The sequence below is a fragment of the Ursus maritimus genome, unplaced genomic scaffold, assembly GCF_017311325.1.
Source record: "Ursus maritimus isolate PB19 unplaced genomic scaffold, ASM1731132v1 scaffold_25, whole genome shotgun sequence".
Taxonomy (NCBI): Eukaryota; Metazoa; Chordata; class Mammalia; order Carnivora; family Ursidae; genus Ursus; species Ursus maritimus.
This window is the reverse complement of record NW_024425008.1, coordinates 13442816-13466900: the sequence shown is the minus strand read 5'-3', so window position 1 is coordinate 13466900 and position 24085 is coordinate 13442816. Positions and strand designations below refer to the sequence as shown.

The 24085-nt window shown below is 46.0% G+C and overlaps 1 protein-coding gene across 14 annotated transcripts in view; it reads right to left on the bottom strand.

Moving 5' to 3' along the window:
• The window catches only part of FOXN3 (forkhead box N3), a 386468-nt gene that overhangs the window by 96451 nt on the left and 265932 nt on the right, over positions 1–24085 (bottom strand). For all 14 annotated transcript variants that reach the window (XM_040641548.1, XM_040641545.1, XM_040641557.1 and 11 more), the window contains one exon: positions 18572–18636. In XM_040641548.1, coding sequence (XP_040497482.1) covers positions 18572–18636 — 65 coding nt within the window. The remainder of the gene's footprint in view (positions 1–18571; positions 18637–24085) is intronic.

The window sequence follows — 24085 nt, the reverse complement described above, 5'->3', positions numbered from 1 at the left end:
TGGGGTCAACTCCCCGAACAGAAGCCTTTCTACCGGCTCAGGTTGTCAGAGAACATCTGGAAGCATATCTGAACTGCATATTAAGTATGTTTTAAAGTTATAAAAATTTTTAAGTAAAATAAAAACAGCTATACAAATTCAAAATCTAGAATCCTGATATTCAATTCTGAATCCATGGTCTCTCAACTTCACGCAGCAGCTCCACGCACTGAACTAAAATTCTGGTCCTTATGGAAAAGCATCATGTTGGTCTAAGGAACCATAACAAGTGATAGTAGATGGTGGAAGCCTGTGGCCTTGTGTATCAGACAAAATGAATGGATCATTTAGAATATCTGAACATTGTTCTGGTTGTTTAAAAACACGTAATCATTTTAAAAAGTTCGGGGCACTCCAAACAGCTTGTACACTATGTCCCCACATAACCCTATACTTTGAACCAAACTAACTACCCAAACACTACCCGTTCCCAAACGTGATCAAAAAGATCGTTATCTGCCAACTGCAATGCTTTTCTGTATCTGTGGGAGGATCTGTTCTCTTGGGCACAGAGCCAGGACCACTCCTGAGGTGGCCAGGAATCCAGGTGGGCGGTGGGGGTTGCCAGCCTGGACCAGAGCTCTGGTCTGCAGCAAAGAGCCCCTGTGCTTTGTGGGGAGCGTCATGTACCGCTAACAGACAGAGCGGTTCCCTCTCCTTCTTAGCCCTAGCTCAGTCCATCTGCATCAGGAGGGTGGGGACTGGCCAAAGGGCTCCCAGGCCAGCACTGCCCACGTGCATGTGGCTTTCACCCTGGTCTCATGTGCGCGGCCAACGGGGCCTGAAGGCTGAGTGGTTCTGTCGTTGCTGTTAGTTGTTATTTCTTCCACAAAACAATCTAAAGATAGGGATCATATTTATTCAAAAGGTAAGAATTCTCAGGCACACACGCGGGCACAAAGAGGAGTGAGATCTAAAGCTTCCCTACTGTCTAATATTTAAGTAGCACAGAACACCTTAAACATTCTGCCATTTTACATTTTTGCAAACGTTGCTTGATCTTTGAAGATCAAAACTAGCCATGAACAATAACCTAATGAACATAACCTAGCAGCTGAAAATTTCTTTTTATTCCTTTATATAGTCTAATTTGTGTAACCAATACCACCTTACCACAGCCAGTGCACTCTGAATAAAACATGACCCCTAACATCGCAGCTCAAAATAACCACAACTACCCTTCCAGCATATGCCTTTCCATTCCCTTGCTTATGTATGTGGGTTGGAGTCAGCCTCGTCAGACTCTGGACTGCATATAAACAGTGGGTGCTAGGTTCAAACCCAGGGCCGGCTGGGGCGTGCAATTTCTCAGAAGGAGCCTAAGAAGAGCCAGAGCTACCAAGCGGTTGCATGGCAGTTTCTAATTATGGAGTGCTTGCTGTATGCCAGGCACTGAGGCAATCCCATGTAAATCTTCCCTGTGACCCAGCACAGGGTGGGGGTCCTACCTTCCCATTTGGAGAAATTGAAATCTGAGACACAATACTGCCAGTGAGGCGGAAACTGGGATTCCAGGCCAGGACTGATGCCAGCACGATGAGAAAGAAGTATCCAGTCTCATCTTACTGATTTTGATTATGATACGTGCAGTTTGGGGTTTCTTTTCTCCCTTTCTGTATCTTTGGCAGACCAAGAAAAGAAGGGGAGTTTACTCCAACTTGAAAGGAGGCAGAAAAGGAGAGCTGGACTGGCCTGCAGGGGGCTGGTTTAGCCAGCAGTTTGCCTTGTGGCCCAGAGCCAGCCCTGGCTCTCTGGGCCAGGTTTACCTGTGTGTGCATGGCGGCTGTGCCCAGCTAGGTGTCTAAGAGAGCTCCCAGCTCTGACATCCCGGGACTCGAGCTGGACCCGGCACCCATGAATGCACCACACACAAACTGGAGGCCAGGATGGGATTTGTGGCCCTCCGTGGCTCTCACCAAAATAATGATCCTGAATACACAGGAAGTACTATTTAAATTACCCTGTTCTAAGGAAAAACATTAAGCAAATACTTTTTTTATGAGATGTGAAGGGAGGGTTGGACAAACCAGAAATCATGCTAAGACATGTGAGAGACACATGCAGGAGGAACTCCCACAACTCGATTTTGTACCGCGATGTGACCCCCAAACCAGGGCGTGTACTTTCTTGCTCCATCTCGGAGATGAAAATACTGGAAGAGCCAATGGAGGGGGTGAATACAGACCATGCTACGAACACCTCCCGGCCTGGTCTGGTTAGACTGCAGAAATAAACAAAGGCCTTCAGAAACATTTAGTGTGTAGACACTAATGTGTGTTCAACAGTATAACTAGTCAAAATCAGAACAGGTGGGCACCTAACCTTAACTATAAAAAGAAAACATACTGCAATATTGTCTTAACTCTTTTGGGAAAGCAAACACAGACATATCTGAGATCCTCTCTGTCTTTGAACTATGGCAGTGTCTCACACGGCCTTAGGCTTGGGGACCCTCTGAAGGCAAAATCCATGTCTGAGTATTAATGAAAAAGTGATGCTACGCCTTTTTTTTTTTTTTTTTAAATTACAACACATTCTTAAGAGATCTGAAAATTTAAGAGGCAGCATTAGCCACGCAGACAGTATTTACAAGGGACTGATACGTGGGGCCCTACAGTTTAATTGAAGGTAACAAATAATTCAGAGATCTGACAGGCTTTCCTGAACAACACTTCAATCATTTCGACAAACGCTGCAGAGGAAGGATCCCTTCTGGTCAGCCTTCAAGGCACAAGCACAATTATATGTGCTTTCAGTTGAAGAAGATCCTGGTTATTCCATACTCCCCTGGAAGTTACAAATCTCAGTGTAACTGGCCTGCTTACTCTCATCTTATTTTTCATTTTTACTTTCACTGAGATGTAACTGACATAACGTTATATTATTTTCAGGTGTACAACATAACGACTGGATATTTTTATACACTGCAAAACGACCGCAATAAGTCTAGTTAACATCCATCACAACACCTAGTTACAGACTGTTTTTTCTTTTGGGGTGAGAACTTTTAAGATCTATTCTCCCATCAACTTTCAAATATGGAATACCGTAGTGTTAACTCCAGTCACCATGTGGTACGTGACGTCCCTAGGACTTAATTTATTTTATACCTGGAAGTTTGGACCTTTTGACAACCTTTACCCATTTTGTTCACCCCTCACGCAGGTCTGCTTGTTTTTAAATCTCAAGTTTTCAAATACATTGCTTTCTTCACTAGCGAAATGCTTGTTACAAAGCTTCAAGGTTTTAATAATGATTTCTAAATCAATTATTTCATCAGCCTATTTATTCATCAAGATGATGGAATGCAAAACCACTTTGGTTTAGGTAGAAACTTCACGTTCATAACGAGTCTCCTGTGTGTTTTAGCAAAGAACTTCTCTCAAAGTTTTTGCTAGCGTTTTCATTTTTTCTCCTAATTTCACTTATAGTCACATAAATTCATCTTAATCTACATTTAAGAACCTAACTCTCCGGTTCTGAATGTTTAAAAAAAAAAAAACAAAAAACAAACCAAAACCCACTCTCAGGAAAGACTGACATTTCAGTAAACTCTGCCAGCTGGCATGTTTAAAATGGAATCTAAATATTGTATTAACAATATCAATAACAAGCAGGTTCGGTGGGCCGTAATAAAACACGCTTGAATTGTAAGAGAAATTCTTGTCATTTTGTGTTTCACCAGCTTTAATTTACTACATTGATTTAATAAAAATCTATGACAATCTCATCTTTAATCATGTAAGAATTCTGAAGTTCACTACATGTGCATAATGAAAATCTGAAATCAAGTAGGTGTAATGAAATTTTTGTTGCCCAATCATTTTCTGAAGCTTTTGACCAAAGTAACAGACCAAGCAAAGCCCACATACATGTCCAGCTCGATGAAGTTTCACAAACCATTCACCCACATAACCAGCACCGAGATGAACGAACTGGCACCTCGGGAACCCACCCTTACCAGTCGCGACCTTACACCCCAAAGATAACCACAACCTTGACTTTTTCCTTGCACACCCCTGCAAACCCTGGCAGGGGGCATCCCTGAACCAAGAGTCACGAGGCACACATAGGCTTGCACATTACTTCATTTCCTCTGTGGAAGGTAGGTGGTATCCTCCCGATTTTATAGATGAAGAAAGAGAAGTGCCAGGTCAAGTATCTGACCAAGCCAAGAGGCATACAGGTATACGTGTAAACGCACATGCAGCCGTGTGTGTGGGCAGGAGAGGGGTGGAATGAGGGATCGTCAGAGTCAGGTCCAAAGCCAGGTCCCTCCAATGCCAAACTCAGCTCTGTATGTTGCACAACTGCTATTTTAGGAAACCTCATTTTCCTCTAAATTCATTGACTCACATGTTTGAAAAATGCCATTTATAGTCAAATGGCCTTATATAGAGAAAACTAGATCACCCCCTGACCCCAGCTCCCAACCCCCACGCACACTTATGTGGTGTCACAGTTTCTGAAACAGAACTCATTTTTTCTTTTTCTTTCAAATTTTATTTATTTATTTATTTATTTATTTATTTATTTATTTGACAGAGAGAGATAGCCAGCGAGAGAGGGAACACAAGCAAGGGGAGTGGGAGAGGAAGAAGCAGGCTCACAGCAGAAGAGCCTGATGTGGGGCTCGATCCCACAACGCTGGGATCACGCCCTGAGCCGAAGGCAGACGCTTAACGACTGCGCCACCCAGGCGCCCCAGAACTCATTTTTTCATCTAGCGTTTTATCTCCCCTCCTCACTACATTTTGGATTGTGAACAATTTTGAGGCTCTGCACTAGCACAATCTTAGTTTTAAAAATTAAGTTGGCAAATAGCGAGCGAGCCTGAAGAGGCTCCGTCTCTGGTCCTGAACTGGAGTCATTACTCAACTACTCTTCAAATTATACTGATCTATGATGTGATTATTACTGCTTTTCCTAAGTAGCCTGGGTAATGAGAAATGCAAAGACGCCCCAGACTGCGGTGATCTCGGGGCTCTAACACCCCGCTGTCTGCCCAGCCGTCCCCCCACCTCACCTCTACACCAAATAACTTCTTGCTCCACGTTCTCCTCTAGCGGGGTCAGTACAGCTGCTCGCATGGCCTCCCAGCTTCGGCTCCCGCTGCGCCCGTAACAACTCACAGGGCGCCGACCACCGTCCCCGGCGATCACGTGACACCGACCACGTGACACCAAAGCGGCCACCCAGGAGCAGTTTGCCCACGCATGTTTGTGAAGACCAGCTCTTCGTTCTTTATGCTTCCTCGTATGTGTAATTTCAGTGCAAGCCTGAAACGGTACCCTCTACCCCAAGCCCTCAACGTCAAAGCCACTCTCTACTACCTTTTCCAGAATCTCTCCCACCATTCTGCCCGGAACACTTTTCCTTCACCTTCCCATCCTCTGTCCTGTAACAAATAAGGACAAGGTGACTTCCCATCTCCATCCTGGCTCATCACATTTCCCCTTCGTGAACACATATGTCACACACCAACGTACTGTCTGTGAACTTAACTTTGGGCCCGTGCCTTTGGTTGTGGGATTCACTATTTTGTGAGCTTGGCAGAGTGTTTTTGCCATGGCTGCCATATCACGGCGCCTCTTCTGTATTGGAGCCTGGAGCGACACTGATCGATCAGTGCACGGCTGACCACGTCAAGCAGATTTAGGAGACGCTGGGATGGCAGCCTCCCGCGGGACTAGCAAACACCCCTCCGTGAAGTCTTCCCTCAACTCCTGACTTCCTTCCCCCAGAGTTTGAGCTCTTTTGAGACGGCACAAACCACCAAGGCTTCTGGGTGATTCTGCCCACCCCCCCTCCCCAGCTAGTCTGCAAACTCCTGGAGGCTGGAGATCTTATTTCTATCCCCAGCCTCAACAGGGTACCTAGCACACCTTAGGATATGAAGGGATGTTTGTGAAATGTTTGTATGTAATTCACTGAACTGAACTGGACTGAACCATGTCCTCCCCTCCACCCCCAATTCCTATGTTGGAACCTTAACTCTCAACGTGGCTGACTTTGGATAAGGTTAAATGAGGACATAAGGGTGGGGCTCTAATGCAACAGGACCCTAACAGGGCCTTCATCTAATAGGGCTGGTGTCCTTACAAGAAGAGGAAAAGACAAGGGGAAGAGCATGCACACAGAAAAGGCCATGCAAGGACACAGTGAGCAGGCGCCATCTGCAAGCCAAGAAGAGACGACCAGGAGAGATCAAACCTGCCGCTCCTTTGATCTTGGACTTCTAGTCTCTAGAACTGTGAGGAAATAAATTTCTGTTGTTTAAGTCACCAGTCTGAGGTATTTTGTTATGGCAGCTCTAGCTGATTAATACATTCACCAACTGTCCAAGCATCTTATATTCTAAAGATGGGGCTCTGGGGACCAACTCTGGCTGTGAAGGCAAGTTCATGAAGATACAGAGGTTCGTTGCTCAAGGTTAATCCCCAGTAAAGGGCAGCTGTATCCCATCTTCCGTCTTTCCCTTATCAACAATGCGGCAAGTCTAGTTAAGGCAATAGGTTTTAGCAATCCCCACTCTGCCAGGAAAAGTGAATGTCATCATTAACTAAGATTCTGGGCCTCTGGGAAATTACTTTAACTTGACTGACACCACCTTATGCCCTGAGATCTTGATAATCCTGTACACTCGTGGATAATGGCCATTATCATGAAAAGAAAGCTAGAAGAGTCTCAAGTGGGAAGATCTACACTCTGGTCTTAGATCTTCCACTCAGTGGCTACATATACTTGTATACGTAACCTCACATTTTTGTGTCCAGTGCTTCTTTTTTTTTAAATTTTTAACAGATTTTATTTTGAAGTAATCTCTACACCCAATGTGGGGCTCAAACTTACAACCCTGAGATGAAGAGTCACACGCTCTACCATCTGAGCCAGCCAGACATCCCTCAGTGCTTTGCTTTTTAAATAAAACGGCTGTGTTGTTGTAATGGACAGTTCTTCCTCCCTTTTTTGGGAACCAATCCAGACTTGCATCTGGAGAACTTTCATCTCCCAGTCCATCCATGTGCTTCGAAGTGATGTTTCCACCCCGAGTGTAAAACAATCTATGCCCCTCCCCACCAATTCCTCTGGTCACAGTGATGGTTCCCAGTGGTCATGTGATCCAGGCTGGTCTAATTACAATGCTACTCAGAACTTCTCCTGAGGACACCGAGGAAATGCTAGACTCCCAGCTGATGTCTGTAGTGCAAGAGGCTGTGGCGGCCACCTCGTAAACTCAACCTGAGCTTCTCTGAGCTCATTTCCACCAGACACTAAGCTGAGCTAGGGAACAGAGAGAATAGGTATTATTACTAACATGATCCTACTTTGTTAAGTCACCATCTCAGAAAAGCTCTCTACGCTCATCTTAAATTCTTTCATTTGACAGCCAAACTAGGTGGGCCTCCTCGACCAATGGGGAGTTGGAATTTTACTGACACAAAGAAATCATCAGTGACATAGATTTAGTTCAACTGAGGCTACTCACTTAGAGATTCTCTATTAGGACTCTTGGGTGTACATCCCCCATTCCCCCAAACTGGGTCAAGTAAAATGGGGGAATTTAGAGCTCATGTAATCCAACCACGAGAAGGATAGTGGTAGAGTGGCCCCTCATCTCTGCTTCTTTGCCATGGTGCCATTTCTTGGCAACAGGGATTGACTCCACACGGTACCCCTTGTTGAATCCAGCACATCCTTCAGAGCCCCCACACCCAAGTAAGAAGTGCCTGGCCTGGACTGGGTTACATGCCCATCTCTTCACCAACTGCTGAGGTCAGGGAGCTCCTATAAGAAGTTCGCACTTCCCCATTTGCAATATATATTGGAAGCTGGGGTAGGGGAAAAACAGTGGGTCCCACAAAAGCACCCCAATTTAGGCTTACAATAGCTGCGAAAGTTTTAAAAGTGAAAACTTCATTCGTAATTGTTTCATTTCCCAATCTTGGCAAAACTCAAAGAATGAAGTTTCTTAGAGTCTGAGAAATACAGTACATACGAATGATAAACAGAAGTGACCTTTCTACATGTCACAGGCTTCTCATCTCTTGTCACGGTGTCTTCACAATCATGCTCACAGTGTGGGATATGAACCCATGGCCAAGACACTAGGTTAGAGCAGCTCTCTGAATAGACATATAGTTCTAACACCTCAATGCAATTTGTGTCAAATTGGCAGCATGAGATTATCCTAAATGTGCCCCATAAAAAAAAAAATCACGGCCAAGAGAGGGGCCAACCCATGTGTGCTAGGGTGACCACAAAGTGGTGGTGGTGGGGGGAACACGTTCAATATGATCCTTTAGATGGTCTCCTAACGTTCTTTTTTTTTTTTTTTTTTTTTTTTTTTTTTAAGATTTTATTTATTTATTTGACAGAGACAGAGACAGCCAGCGAGAGAGGGAACACAAGCAGGGGGAGTGGGAGAGGAAGAAGCAGGCTCATAGAGGAGGAGCCTGATGTGGGGCTCGATCCCATAACGCCGGGATCACGCCCTGAGCTGAAGGCAGACGCTTAACCGCTCTGCCACCCAGGCGCCCCTCTCCTAACGTTCTTGATCACTGTGAGTATCGCTCTCCTTTCTTTCTCTCCCTCCCACCTCTGAAATGCATCTTTGCAAATAGTTCGTATTCTGGCACAGAGACAGAGAGGAAGAAACAGCAGTACAGATCACAAGCCATTCTAACCCATCCCCAAGGAACCTTCCTTCTCTGTGTCACATTTCTGCAAGATCTTAGTCACTCCGAAGTGTCAGTGAGAACAGCTGGTGAGAACGGCAGTTCTGTTCCTCCCGCGGCATCAGGTGTCTTCTGGGCATTTGCCTCCGTGTAGCAGGAGCTTCAGAAACACTGGAAATAGTCTTAAATACTCCTGAAGGTCTAACTTCCGTTCCACTGGGGAAGGATTTTTTGTTATTGTTATTTGGGGGTGGAAGGTATTGGAACCCTTAGGAAATGGCAGAAATGCTATCATAAGCATTATGAATTCTATTTATTAAACACTCAAAGATTGCCAACCACTGTGCCGGCCCCTGGACGTACACTATCTTGTAATTCTTACAAAATCCCATGAAATACTGTTATCTCTTTGACTGGCTGGGAAGGAAAGGCTCAGGCGCATCAGAGGAGTTGCTTGAGGTCACACAGCTGGTGGACCGCAGAGGCTGGCCGCGGCACCCAAGACTGGCCAGCTCCAAGGTCTCTACTCTTCTCTCCGAGGGGCGCTGGGACTTGCATATGGGGCTCTTGCAAAGGGCCAAGGACGCTACACAGTCATCGGCTAATCACCACCGTGATACCGATCTCACAGGACTGGCGCTTTCGCATTTTGCAGTAGTAGCCCAAAGGGGTTCACATAACTTTTCCAAGGTCAGACAGCCATCGGGCAGCCAGGCAGGGGACGGATCCAGGTATACCTGACTTGAAAACTGATGTCTTTTATCCTCGTGCCATCATTTACTAAGGCCAACGCGAGAACATGGGTGCACGTGGAATCACCAGAGAAAAGAAGGGCAGGGGGATGGGGCAGGGGAAATGTGTTCTTGCAGACTCACAACATGGGGTGGGAAAAAGTCTGAGTGCCTGGGCCACGTTCACTGGCGTATGCACACACGTACACACCACGCACACATCAGTCCTAACCTAGCATGTGCCCCACAGTGAGCACTACACCCAGGAGTTCTCAGCCACGCCTCCTGGTCACCCAGGGAACCAAACAAAAACACAAACTTGACCTCAGGCAGACGCTTTTAAGTGCACTTCTGAAACTGCAACGTGAACAGCTCCGAGTATAATTTTTTTTTAAGATTTTATTTAATTTATTTGTCAGGGAGAGAGAAAGAGAGAGAGAGAGAGCACGAGCTCACAAGCAGGGGGAGCAGTAGGCTCCCTGCTGTGGGACTCGATTCCAGGACCCCGGGACCATGACCCGAGCCAAAGGCAGATGCCCAACCAACTGAGCCACCCAGGCGTCCCTCCATGCGTATATTCTAAAAAATTCTTCATTGTAAGCCTCTTGGCAATTGCATAAAAAATATTTCTAGACTTCTCTCCAAGCAAGTTAAATAGAACTTCAAGGGGAATGACTTTTCCAATTGTATTTTAAGATTGAGCACTTTGATAAAAGTGTACTGGCTCTCCAGTACAGTGTGATCCAAAATTGTATCATCTTTATATATTTTATAATCTGATACAATTTAGTAGATAAGAGAAACATTTTTAATGTTCAAAAATTAAACTGTAAGGATATATTCCTATTGATGAATTATAATTGGTGTAAAAATTGCTGTCTCTCTCTATGACTATAAAATCCAGATACGCTCAAAATAGTCATTCTGTAGAGGTGTGGGTTCCTCTCACTGCATTAATCTTTGAATGACTAATTTGAGGATTTCCCTTTTTCTCTATCCACAGTCTTTAAAATATCTTAATATTTAGCGGTTTACAACAGTCCTGTGTGGGGAGCAAAAGAGAAACGAAGCACCTTGATTACTTGAATCAAAGAAGACAACATAAGTATTCATTTCCATCTTTCTCTCTTGTCATTGTAAACTGCTTTTGACCATTACAAGAGCATACTCCCCAGCCCCAGTCTGCAAAACGCTGCAGGACAGACAAACATCTCACGTGGAACACTTCAAAAAAGTACTTAGGCCATTCTGAACCGAAGATCAGTTAGTGTAAGTCCAGGCTTATGATCCTCGATCTGTGACCCTGAGCAGGACAAATGTTTGGGCCTTATTTTTCCCATCTACAAAATGGGAGTAATAATTCCCTAATATATAAGGCTAATATAAGAATAATGTAAGGAATTGGGGCGCCTGGGTGGCTCAGTCGGTGGAGCGTCCAACTCTTGCTTTCGGCTCAGGTCGTGATCTTGGGGTTGTGGGATCAAGCCCCGTGTCAGGCTCTGTACTCAGCAGGGAGTCTGCTGGAGATTCGCTCCCTGTGCCCCTCTCCCCCTCAAATAATAAATAATCTTGAAAAAAAAAAAAAAAAGAATATTACAGCCAGACACAAAAGGTCACATGTTATATGATTTCACTCATAAAATATGTCCTGAACAGGCAGGTCCATAAAGACACAAAGTAGACGAGTGGCTGTGCGCTGAATGAAGGCCCTTGTGCTCCTGTGCTTTTCCTCAGTCCCGTCCTCTCTGGTTACTCTGCACCAGTGGGTGTTCCCTGCCCTCTCCCCCCCCTTTTTTTTTTGCTCTTCCCTCTTTCTGAAACTCTTTGCGCTTCATTTCCGTGATTTTCCCCCGTTTCTAACTAAGCTCATCTCTGCTGTTGCTGTTGTCCACTCCCACCACTTTCTATCATAAATCTATGTTTTTTCAACATGGACTGTTTCCCTCTTTTTCATTCTATGTGCCCATGAAAATCTCATTTGCACCCGTTATCTTCAGTGGCCATTTCTGGAGTAACAATTTCCAATACTCCCTCTTCTAGCCCGTCTCCCCTCCTAGCGACGTTACCCAGAAACAGGAGGGGCAGCCCACAGACCCTGCCTAGCAGGTGCCTGACCCAGAGGAAGCTCTCAATGTCATGTTCCCCACTGGACTGGCAACTCCTTCTCGCTTCCCTATTTCTATCCACAGGGTACCATTTTCTCGGGGTGCAACACTGGATTTTCATGAAGATGGTTCCTAGGGACGATGGGAAAGAGACCAGCTGATGTGCAAGCCAGAAAGGAAAATCCAGGCTACGGGACTGATGTTTTCCCAGAATCCACACCAGGCTGGAGACAGTGGGAAAGTCGGGGTAACTGCAGACGGGGTAAATTTGGATTCCCAAGAGACAGTGATGGTCAAAATTGACCAAAACCTTCTTTTAAAATTGCATTCCCATATATGTATATGTGTATATGTATGTGTGTGTATGTAGGTATATGTGTGTGTGTGTGTGTGTGTGTGTGTGTATATATATATATATATATATATATTTTTTTTTTAACACATTTCCTTATATTTAGCTTTAAGAGCATGTTCTCAGTGACCACATAGAATGTGAGGGATTGGAGAGGTGACCAGCATGCCTTTAAATTCACTTGACCGGGAACAAAAACAGCCTCCTGACTTCATGACAGTGGTTATGTAAATATCTTTACAGATAACTCAGGGAAGAACAATAAGACAAACGATGCCAAGAGAAAGGGGCCCCTCCTAAACACCAAAGGGCTCCACAGTCCAAAAGAGGACAGAAGGCAATTAGGACCTGGGGGGAAATGTAGGGAGCCCCCCTCCACTTTGTTATTACTATATTTTTTTGAAATGGGTGTGCCTGAGGACAAGAATCAGGAGGTTTATGCATTTGGTAGATGCCCTCGTTTGCAAAATGGACAAAAGAGTCAGCTTGTGGAGCAGATTAGATGAAAGGAGCCAAAGAGCCCAGGGGCTGCAATCAAATGTGAAAGAAATGAGTGGGGGAGGGTCAAGGCAAAGCCGAACAAGTCCCAGTCCGACCACACAGTCTTTGGGGAGAGAAGTGCTGAAGTGCCAGGGCCTGGGGGCCTGCGGCCGTGGCAGAGATGGGGTCCAGCAGCGCCATCCTGGTTCCACAGGGAAGGAAACAAGGGTGCGCTGGCAGCGAGAAGGGGAAGCATGTGAAGGAGAAATGATTAGGAGTCTGCTCCTTTGAGGTGTTTTGGAACTTTTCACCTTGAATCTATCTGCCAGGATTAAGGATGAGAAACCCCGGGAATGAAATGGTGGAAAGTGACTCAATCTTTGCTCTGACAGCATTTGGGAGGCGCCAGGCACTGGACTGGACTGGACTTATGTTTGGACGTTCTCGTGCTCCCGTAACCTCCACAAGGATTCTGGGGAACACATCTGGTAGCCCCATTGTACAGACAATCAAAACTGAGGCCCAAGGTCCAACAGCTGGTGCCCGGGGAGGGAGGGCTTCGAACCCGGGCTGACGGCGTGCTAACTCTGTGCTTTCTCGGCGTGGCTGTCTACGCACTTGCTGTGTACGTGCAATTTTAGAGTGAAGGGAATAGCTCCGTGTTTGTGAACTGGGTGACCTCTCAAGGAAGCAGGCCTATTTGAAAGGAATCAGAGATAAAGGGATGAACTAATCTTTCAGATCTATGTATACATCCAACAGGATCGGGGGCATCCCATCTTTGGCCCTGTTCTGAGAATCACTAACCCCAGCAAATGGACAAGGGAAATTTTAGCCGGGAAGGTAAAGAGAACAGGGAAATCAACCACATTCAGAGGATTTCAGCTCTATTTTCCTATTTTCACAGTCAGAGTTTTGTAAGATGTTCTCATAACTAACTCTGACCAGGAATGTAGCATCTTCTAAATGCCTTACTAATATGAATTTCTTGAATCCTCACAAGAGCCCCAAGAGACAATTATTATTATTATTATTATTATTATTATCATCATCATCATCACCATCATCCCCACAGAGAGGCTGAAGCCAGCTGCCCAAGAAGCTAAGACATAGTTCACTGGTTCATTTCCAGGCTGTCCCAATTTATAATGTACTGTCTCCCTAAGATCCATGGGGCCTTTTAGAGTTGTCTAGTTCAGGGGCTGGAATCTTCAGCCAGGCTGCCACCACCCTGTTTCCTCTCCTTGGACCCACCTGCAGACACAGCTGGCTGAAGGTAGCACTCTTTGCACCGAGCTAGAGCTAAGCCTCAAATCCATTTTGACCCACTCTTAGGAAACAAGCTGCCAGAATGGGGCAGAGCTTGTACTGCATAGGAAACCCCTGCCACCTCTGAGGTCCGCTTCCTAATTCACACAGAAGAATAGGGAAAACTCGGGATGCCCTGTGGCTTGTCCAAGGTCACAAAGTTTACCAAGTGGCAGTGCTGGGACCACAACTAGGCCCCCTGGCTCGTCATCCAGTGCGTCTCCCACTACAACTTGTTTCTGATACACTGAATACTTGCTCTTGAGCCTTTTGGGGCAGGAAATACAGCCAAAGTGAGGTACTGCTCCCATTTTAGCAGTAAAAATGCATAGCAAAGCCACAGCAGAGGGTCAGGGCTTTGGAGAGGGGGTGCACGACATGAACTCGCAGGAATGGACGCACCTAAAGCCAACCTGGACCTTTGGAAACTGGTATTCCCCAAAGCGAGGCATCCAATGGTCACGGTCAACTTCATATGTGTTGGACCAATGGCAAGAGTGCCTCTGTGCACTCCGAGAACAGCGTGCATCTGACAGCAGAAGAGCTGGTTTCCTTTTTCCCTGCCTGCTTTTGGGCCTGCAGTGGCACGATCCTGCTCTGTGCGCTGAACGTGCCTCGGAGGTCTTCTCTCCATTTCATTAGCTCATCCAGTGGGTTGTCAGAAGTGAATGGAAATAAAAATCTGTTACGGCTGTTGTGGCATTTACTTTAATTCCGCCACTGCATCCTAAGGACACAGATTTAATAGCAATCAGTGGCCCAGTCCTAGAGTGAGAGAGAGAAGGAAGGCAGAGGGAGGGTCTAGAAGGCTGGTGGGGCGTTAGCAAGGGGGCCTGGCTGGTGGTGGCATCCGCAGCTCTGCCACAAGGGCTGGGGTGTGCGGTCTGACCCCAGAGTGGGCTGTAAGGGGTTGAGGGGGTGGGCCCTAGGCCTCCCTGGGTAACTCCAGCCCAATCTGGGGGCTGACACGCAGAGATGGGTAAGAGAGACGTGTTTGCGGGTGGGGTAGTGGGGGTGGGCCCGGGGAGCACCTGCTCAGGGCTGGAGGTAAGAAACAGGTGGGCCCACACGGGCAGCGGGCACAGAGCGGCAGAGGCTTCTCTCTGAACGAAACCGCACAGGGAGCTCTGAGGCCGACAGGCCCTACGAAGGCCACAAGGGCAGACGTGGAAGAGCCAAGATGACGGCAGCTTGTAGGAACTTTCAGTAGAAGGCAGGAAGCAAAAAGAACAGCAAGGCCGTACGTAGCGCTGGGATAAAACCTCTGAGGAGCAGATGAAGGGTCAGACCAGGGGTGAAGAATATCTTTAATTAGGAATCACTGATTCATTAAAATAACTCATCCAAGGGTGATATTTAAATAAAGTAACCTAATTTTAAGTTTGATGGGTGAATGGAATGTGTGTGTGTATGTGTGGGTGGGGGGAAGGCGCTAGGGCGTTTGGAAAAGAAAAAAATATATAAAACGCTTTACTCTTCTTATTAAAAAAAAAGAGAGAGACATTATTAACTAATAAATAAAAAATGTATCTCAAATACATAGAGACCATTAATAGAGACACACAGATATAAGGAGGGGACAGCTGGAGACACCTGTCAGCTGGCCACTCCTGCAGGGCTCCGAATCAGCCACACTCATCTGTTTGGACCTGTCCTGGGTCCTCTTTGAACAAAGGGTTTGTCCCTTTCTGGCGCACGGCGAGGTTTCCATTGTACAGAACTGAAGTACTCTCTGGTCCCTGAAACTGTGAACACCCTAAAATTGTCTCTAGCAGCTTGAATGGCATTTAAAATACTGTGAATTGATGAAATGACCAATTATGTTAAGTATCCATGCCTGGTGTCATCTAAACCAAATCTTACCCCATTATCCCCAAAACTGCTAGATGATTTAGCAGGCCCTCTCGCCAGTGACTCTGCAAGAACCAAACACGGAGGCCACACTCAAGTAGGACCGAGTGCTTCTTTCCAGTAGGTTCTCGCAATTAGTTTTATGCTGGAAAAAATAAATAAATAACTCCTAGGTTTCTGCTCGACAGCTAATAAACCAAACAACTCTGAGACAACACACTTGGGTTCCCGCTATGTAACCATTATGTCCTATCATCCTGTGCCTTTCAGGGTCTCACTTCCACCGCACGCTCTCTGGACATCGCAGTGCTCTGAAGCAGATCCTGCTGAGAACATGGGCTGTCGCCCTCGCAAAGTGCCCACGACTCGTTCCTTGTTCACAGCCCCCCACAGAACGTCCCCATCACCATGCGCCCTCTTGCCTATAGACTCTTGTTTCCCCTTCTCGCAATACCTTTTGTTGTTTCCGCACGCCCACAGTCTATTTTTCAAGACCTCGTTCAAGTGTCAACGCTCCCGAGAACTGACGGGCCCTCCTCTCCCACCCTCCGGACAAAAATCCGCCTCCCTCCACCAAACGGTGTGACACAGCTGCTCCTTCTGCCATGCCTACCTTCTTGTCGTCACAACTCCCAGGGCCACTCCACACAGCAGGTTCTCCCCAGTGACACCCCCCCCCCCCCCCGTGTAGCCCGGTTCGGCCAGTTTTGCATGTGAGGGCGGCCAATGTCAGCTGGGTTTTGCTGGCCGGTCCTTGGGCCTCTATGTCACCTTCTACCCCAGTTCTAGGCAGTGGGTTCTTTAGGAGTACCCTGCTTGCCTTCAGCCCCAATCCCTGTGGCTGGGACCTACTCACAGAGTTGTTTCCTAGTCTCATTACCCAGAGCAAATGCCCTCCTGCTTGCTACAGGGGAAAAGAAGGAGCATGTGCATATTTTGAAAACGTAAAGTATAAAGATGAGAAAGGGAGTATAAATCAGGCATGTTTTCTTCTACTTGAGTCTAACCCAAACCATCCACTGGCATGCCTGGGCAGCTCCCTTCTTCATGTCCCCATGTTTTTACTGTAAAACTTTTGCTCGTGGGTATTAGCAACTTCTTGATGACCCAGTACCACCCAACGAAGGAACACAAAAATATGAATTGAGAACAGGCACGTAGTCTGAAAAATCTCAGCACCATAAATATAGATATAGCAAATACACAGCAAAGAACTGTCGCAGGAAAAAATGAGCAAATCCTTGCCCACCCTCTCAAACTCCAACCAGGAGTCTTCTGATTTTCACATGTACAAAAAAATACAAATAAAAATTTAAAAAATAGAAGGGCTGCAATGAAGTTCATGTGGATTGAATAAGCATCTGAAATCTGTAATAATGTGATTCTCAGCGCTCAGAAAAATTAGAATTTTAAACCCTATCAGGAAGAGAAAAAAGGTCCACACCCATGAGATAATCTCACAGTGAAATCACGCAACTTCAGAACCTTACTGATGTTTTCTTCATGCTTTTGCCGGACAGAAACAACCAAAAACTAATATCGTAAGAGCAAATCTTACTTAATGTGAAACTTAATGAATTAAAAATCCTGTAAGAAAATGTCCTGGCTAAATAAAATCCCTCTTCTGAAAATAATCCAAACACGAATGATATTCATATCATTGTTATAGATCTAGAGGAAAAATAAATATGCACATAACTGAAATTCACTTGAAAAAACTCCCAAAGGCTCATCATAATTGGTTTCCGTTTAATGCTATCTGAAGGGAGAACAGATTTTTCAAAATTATGTATTAATCTTTGAGAGTAGAGGGAGTTCCCTTTTTGCCTTAAATATTTAAGATATCTATAATGGTCATTAAAATAAGGATTAGTCAAAGCTGCCTGCCTGAATTTCACCTGTACCAAGCAAACAGGCAAGGAAATCCTTCAGTTGCTGATTTCACAGGCTATTACAAAGACAACATGTAATCACATGGCCTATAAAACAACAGAAATGCGATGCCATCTCTTTGAGGTACTCAGGAAACCTGAAGATAAATGTCCCCTTTCTCAGCCACATTTACAGTCCACTCCTTCGCACACCTGGCCGGCCCTTCAGGAAAAGACGCTTACCGGCTCTAAAGCAACCAAAATGCACAGCCCACTCCGCACTAGAAGCCCAGAGCGGTTCTAAAGCTCTCGGTACCACCAGACCCATCTGCTTTTGTGCCCCTCTGACACCCAGCCGAACGACAGAGGCTAATGGGGACAGGAAACTAGAAACCTCAGGAACCCACCGATTCCAGCTTATCTGCACAGCAGACCTCCAAAACAGTGATAATCCAGAAGTATCTAGAAGGCATCTCACGGCTACTTTTAACATTTATTCTTCTTTCGCTTTATTCAGTCACTTCAAAAGAAACTTAATAGCCAAAGCAGAGATGAAAGGCAGTTGGAATTCCTTGAGCAGGTTGGACAGGACTGACAGCAAAGCAAAGGGTGAGCTGGACTACAAGGACGTCCCCCTGCAAGGGATGCTCATGGGGCAGGAGAGGGGTGACTAAACTCTGAGCCTTGCAACCCCCCACAGCCAGCCTTCTAGGCACACGGGGATGTTAGGGGCCAGCAGGGAATAAAGGCACCACCACAATCACCAAAGCGCCAGAACACCCAGAACATTCCTCATTTGCTCGAGCACTGGAAATACATAACGGAGTGTGTTTTCACCAGCTGACTAGCTCAGTTTATGCTACTCTCATACCTTAACTGCCACGTCATTCCAGTTTCACCAAAGCAAGCCGACGCTTCCGAAACAGGGCCAGTGGTGGCAGACCAAAAAACCAGTCCTGGTTTCGGACTAACAATTCATAGCAACCAGGAGACGTGAGTAGGAAGAAAGAAAGAGAACTGGACAAACAGTCCCAACCCACAGCAGTCGCACTTCTCCAGACAGTGCCCTCTCCTGAAGAGGACAGGGCTCCCCTGGCTGCTACCAGCACAAGGGCCCAGTGCCGGGGGGTGGGAGGGGGCGCTCCGAGAGACCTACCTTGCAGAAGGGCTCCATTTCTCTTGAAGAAGGTACTGCCCGGCCAGATGGGTGGACCTGATGTGCTGCAACAGAAGAGAAACCAGAGTAAGCGTGGGCTGGTGGACTCCCCCGGCTGCACTCGGAACGGACGCCTCTCCAAACGCATCACTCAGAAGGCCTCAAAACACTTTCCCAATGACGCGTTATGGACACCCTCCGAAAATGCGTCTTTAAAAACCACCCGGTTCGTATTAAGTTGAATGGGCTTCGTGATTCACAGCGCAGAACCCGTCTGCATGCGTATTCTGCTTACGGTCCTGACCCTTCTCCCTCCTGGGCACTGAAATCATTTGCAGGTAAAAGAAATGGCACGTGCACAGAGTCCAACATCACAACGTAATCACTTAAGCATGGCTGCTAATTGGTTCCTAATTTTATGAATTTATGTGGCAGAGAACTTCTATCCTTGTCTTCTGGGACCAAGTGGGTTTTCCGTCACTTCCTAGTGACACCTGCCCGGGATGAACGCACATGTGCCTTTCTTGGCTTTTCTCCTCACCAAATGCTTAACATACAGAAATGGCTTTGATGGACTCCCTCCCTCCCCCATCCCATCCTCTTGTTTGGGATCCTGTGTTCTATTTCTTTGCTTAAAATGTTGCCCTCCATACCCTATAAAGCATTTTGCAGATGTGCCTACCACCCGCAGTCTGGGAGGAGGAGACAGAGGCAAGAAAATAAGATCAATACACACACAGACGCTTCACTACATTTACAGATGAACGTTCTCACTGTTTTAAGACGCCCAGTGAAAAACTTTATAATCAAGCCAGTCTTAGTAAAATATCCTTGGAGTGGGAAGTCGGTTATTCTAAATCAAGGATTGGTTTAGATTCATGCTAGAAGCACTCAGTCAAACATGTTACTACCTCCAACCCAAGAGGCAGCATAGGTGACCTTCGCTAAGGCAGTCCGTGGCAAGTGATACTGGTTAAGGCCCTGTCAGTCACAGTAGAAAAGTCACAAGCTGGTCTGACAGAGGTGTAAATGTGGTGGGCATGCGCACACGGAATAAGAAACCCGAAGGTCTACATAATGAACACTTTACCAGGCAGCCGGGGTCTCTGGGAGTACAGGACAGCGATCAATACTGTTAACAAGGAGAAACACCAGTGACACATTGTGCTGACCAAGATTTCGTTACCTGCGAGGTACAAGCAGCACGGCAGGTACGGGGACACGTTACATGATTGGTGAGGGGCGGAGAGGGAGGGAGAAGAGAGCTACAGCGCGTAGAAATACTGTTCGACGTCGAAATGACGCCAACGGTGCTAGAGAACAGACACTACGAACCTGGATGTAGATGAACCTTGTTGTTTTATTTCTGTTTGGGGTTGACTACACTCAGAGTAAGCGAGAAGAAGGCATCGAAGCTACAGCTTCTCCTGCAGTCCTCTCAGCTCTGGCAGGCGGGGCCTCTGAGCGGCCAGGTTGCACAGCACACCAGACCTGCCTGGGGGTCTCAGGGCCGCAGGACGACGGCACGCTGATTTCTCTTCCATCTGATTCCTGTCCTATTCCATGGAGGCTTTCAAGGCTCAAAGGTGCATGAAAAATAATGTGCATTAAAATGCTCAAGATTATCTTTTAACAACTCCAGCCATCTCCCTGGGATTTTTATCATCTTATTTTTATAAGAAAGCAGGAAACAGCAAGCTGGCTGTTGCCGATCCTGAATCACCTGATTTCTAAAGATATTTAAAAACTGAGGACTTCATTATAGAGGGGCTGGTGCTTCGAGAGAATTCAATAATTGAGTATTACTGCAGGAGCCTGAATATCCAGCTTACTTCCATCCAAATCTCCTCTTTATCCTGACCTTGATTTGGCTGAACACTGAGGAAACGCCTGGCATGGAGTGAACGTGGGGAACTGAGGTCAGGTAAATCCAGTGGTTTAAGATAAGGAAAATTCTCTGCATGATAGAAATCTACTCAGCGATTTCTACAACATCCTTTTAACGTACCTAAGTCACTGATCACTATTCTAGTCATCCTGCCACGATGCCCGCATAATGGATACTCCAGTCGTGGAGAGAGATTTGGACTGGCTCACCCACCTGTTCTTCCCTGGCCCCCACTGTCAATGACAAATTCATCTCTGGTCTCCTTCTAGCTCAAGTTAAGCTGGTTCCTACCATGCTCACTGCAATTGTAGCTCACTGGCCAGAGTCTACGTGCTTCTTTCGGATGGCCCCTCAACATGGCTGTCGGGATTCAAGGACTCATTAAGTACCTACTGAGAACTGTCCTTGGGGTAGAGAAGGACACAGGGGAAAAATTAAAAGCCATATTTTATGGCCTCTAGGAACTTACCTAGCTCCAACCTCCTGTGACCATATCTAAAGAGACATACTTGACTATGGAAAGGCCAATGGATGCGGCCCTAGTGGCTGCAAGTGGGGAGGTAGCAAACTGATTATTTTTTTTCCCCTCCATCTGGTGATGCTCCCAGCTCATTGGCCTTTAAGGCTCAAAGTTGGTTTTCAAAAATTATATGAAATTACCTGAAGTGTTTATTAGCCATAGGAATTTAGAGAAGACGCTAACGGAGGGCTTCACAGGAGTTGCTGAAGTACCCTGGAAACCACAAGTTCATGTGGCCAATCAAGGGGAGGGGAGTGTGAATGTGACACATGCGGGGGGAAGAGGGGTCGGGGGTTCTCTACGCTCGGTCACTTAAGCATTGGTGACTTGTAAATGGTCACTGCCATGAGAAGTGGCCACGAGGGACCCCTTAAGCCTACCGGAGTGGGTTTTAATCACCTTACAATGGTGCTCACAGGGTAGGATGCTGGGATAGCAAATTACCATTTACAAAGGACAGCAATCAACAGTTTTCCAATGGGATCCTCCATGCTGTGGACGGGCAGGGCAGAAGGAGGAGCTGAGGAGATGGGAGGCCCTGAGAGGTGGAGGGAGCTGCCCAAGCATCACAAGGCTGGTTAGTGATGAGCCCAAGACCAGACTGGGGCTTCCAGGGCCGGCCCACCGTACCATCACATACACATCATGCCTCCTCTTCCCACGTTCCTCTTCTAATCTGCTGGCACTAAACTCTGGTCTATCCTTCTCCATGAAGAATGCTGTGGATGGTATTTCACTAAGAATCTCAAGGCAAATGGCTAAAATCAACAACACAGGAAATAACAGATGTTGTCAAGGATGTGGAAAAAGGAGAACCCTCTTACACTGTTGGTAGGGATGCAAACGGTGCAGCTACTCTGGAAAACAGTACAGAGGTTCCTCAAAAAGTTAAAAATAGAGCTACGATCCAGCAATTGCATTACTAGGTATTTACCCAAAGGATACAAAAATACTGATTCGAAGGGACACATGCACCCGAATGTTAACAGCAGCATTATCAACAACAGCCAAAATTACAGAAAGAGCCCAAATGTCCATCAACTGATGAATGGATAAAGAAGACATGGTATATATATGTGTGTGTGTGTGTGTGTGTGTGTGTGTGTGTGTGTGTATACACACACACACAGATAGATATAAACACAATGGGATATTTCTCGGCCATAAAAAAGAATGAAATCTTGCCATTTGCAAGTTGGGTGGGGGGAACTAGAGTGTATTATACTAAGAGAAGTAAGTCGATCAGAGAAAGACAAATTCCGTATGAGTTCACTCATACAGTGGAATTTAAGAAACAAAACAGATGAACATAGGGTGGAAAAAGAGAGCGAGAGGCAAACTGTACAACAGACTCTTGACTATAGAGAACACACCGAAGTTTGCTGGAGGGGAGGTGGGTCAGAGGATAGATGGGTGATGGGGATTAAGGAGGGCACTTGTTGGGATGAGCACAGGGTGTTGTACGTAAGTGATGAACCACTAAATTCTATCCCTGAAACTAATATTACACTATACGTTAACTAACTAGAATTTAAATAAAGACTTGAAATAAACAAACAAAAAGAATCTCAAGGCAAAATCCCAGGCTAGAAAAAGCAATCAGGCTCACCATATGGGAAAGACAGACACATGGGCTCATAATTAGCAGAAACACCACAATGCGGGTGCCACAAATGTCTCATTTCAATAACACTCTAACAAAATTCCATGACCTTCAGCATTATATGCCAAACCCACCTGTGACAAAGGCAGCTGACCAACAGGTTAAGAGGGCTCCGACTGCCAGAAAAGCAGTTTGTGAACTGGCATCCGAGCACACTGACCCAGGCCGATCATGAAGACCAGCGCTACACCAGCACAAACCCCAAGAGAGACATGATACATCTTGAACAGCAGGCCTAGCGTTTGCTGGTCTCAGCCCTCACTCACTTCCTAGGCTGTACCCTGGAAGCTGCATGACTTCCAACTCCCAACAGAACACCATGACTCAACAGGTCATACAGCCCTAAGGTGGCTCTTGGCATAATGATGTGTTCGATCACGGGATTTTCCTCCACTCACGAGCTTTCATCCTTGTGAGAACCAGACAGACTGTAACCAAGACCCTGAGAGGTTCTGCCAAGACCCATACTCCGGCCTGGGTTCTGTGAGTCTAATGAAAAGCAAATTAAGAAAATTACTTTTTTCTTTTTTCCTAAGAACTCAGCTACCAAATATGAACTGGTGTATCTAAAAGAGAGTACAGGATATTCCAACATGAGTGAACCTTGACATTATACTAAGTGAAATAAGCCAGACACAAAGGGACAAGAACGGTACTTGACTCTAGTGGTCAAATTCATAAAGACAGAAAGGAGAATGGAGGTTGTCAGGGGCGGAGGGGAGGGGAGGGTAAAGAGTTGTTTAATGGGTACTGCAGTTCTGTAAGATGAAGAGAGTTCTAGAGATTGGCTACACAACACTGTGAATGCATTTAAGTAATACCACTGGATGGTGTACCTAAAAAACCTAGTTAAGATGGTAATACTTCATGTTATATCTATTTTACCACAACTAAATTTTTTAAAATGTAAAATGAGAGAGACAGAGAGAGGGGGGAGAGCCAATGAGTGAAGAAACTCGTGCAAGAAAGACTCTAAAAGAAATAAATCGAAGTCTAAATAAAGAGTTTTGGGCAGTGAAGCACCAACCTACGTGCTGTCTGTGAAGGGACAGTCAGCATCTCTGCTAGAATGGTCCACAACACACTATAAAGCAGAAAGCCCAACCCGACTGAGGAAAAGGAAAGGGTATCGTGAGGCCAGCCTATGCTCATCTAGTATTTACGGAGCCCAGGGCTTGCTCGATACTTTGTAGGCAACCGAACAGCCTCCTGTCATATTCTTAGCCCTGGAAACGAGTGTGAAGGCAATGGCTCTGGACGTGTGACATCTACCACCAGACTGTGTTTACCCAGAAATAAAACACTCAAAGCACTTGTAAAAGTGGGGAAATTCCCCAAAATACCTGAAATTCTATTGTTTTAATTCTGTGTATTCATCACCAGAAAATAACAGAAAAATAAATGTGACCTGTACCTTATGCTAACACAAACCCCTGGGGTGAA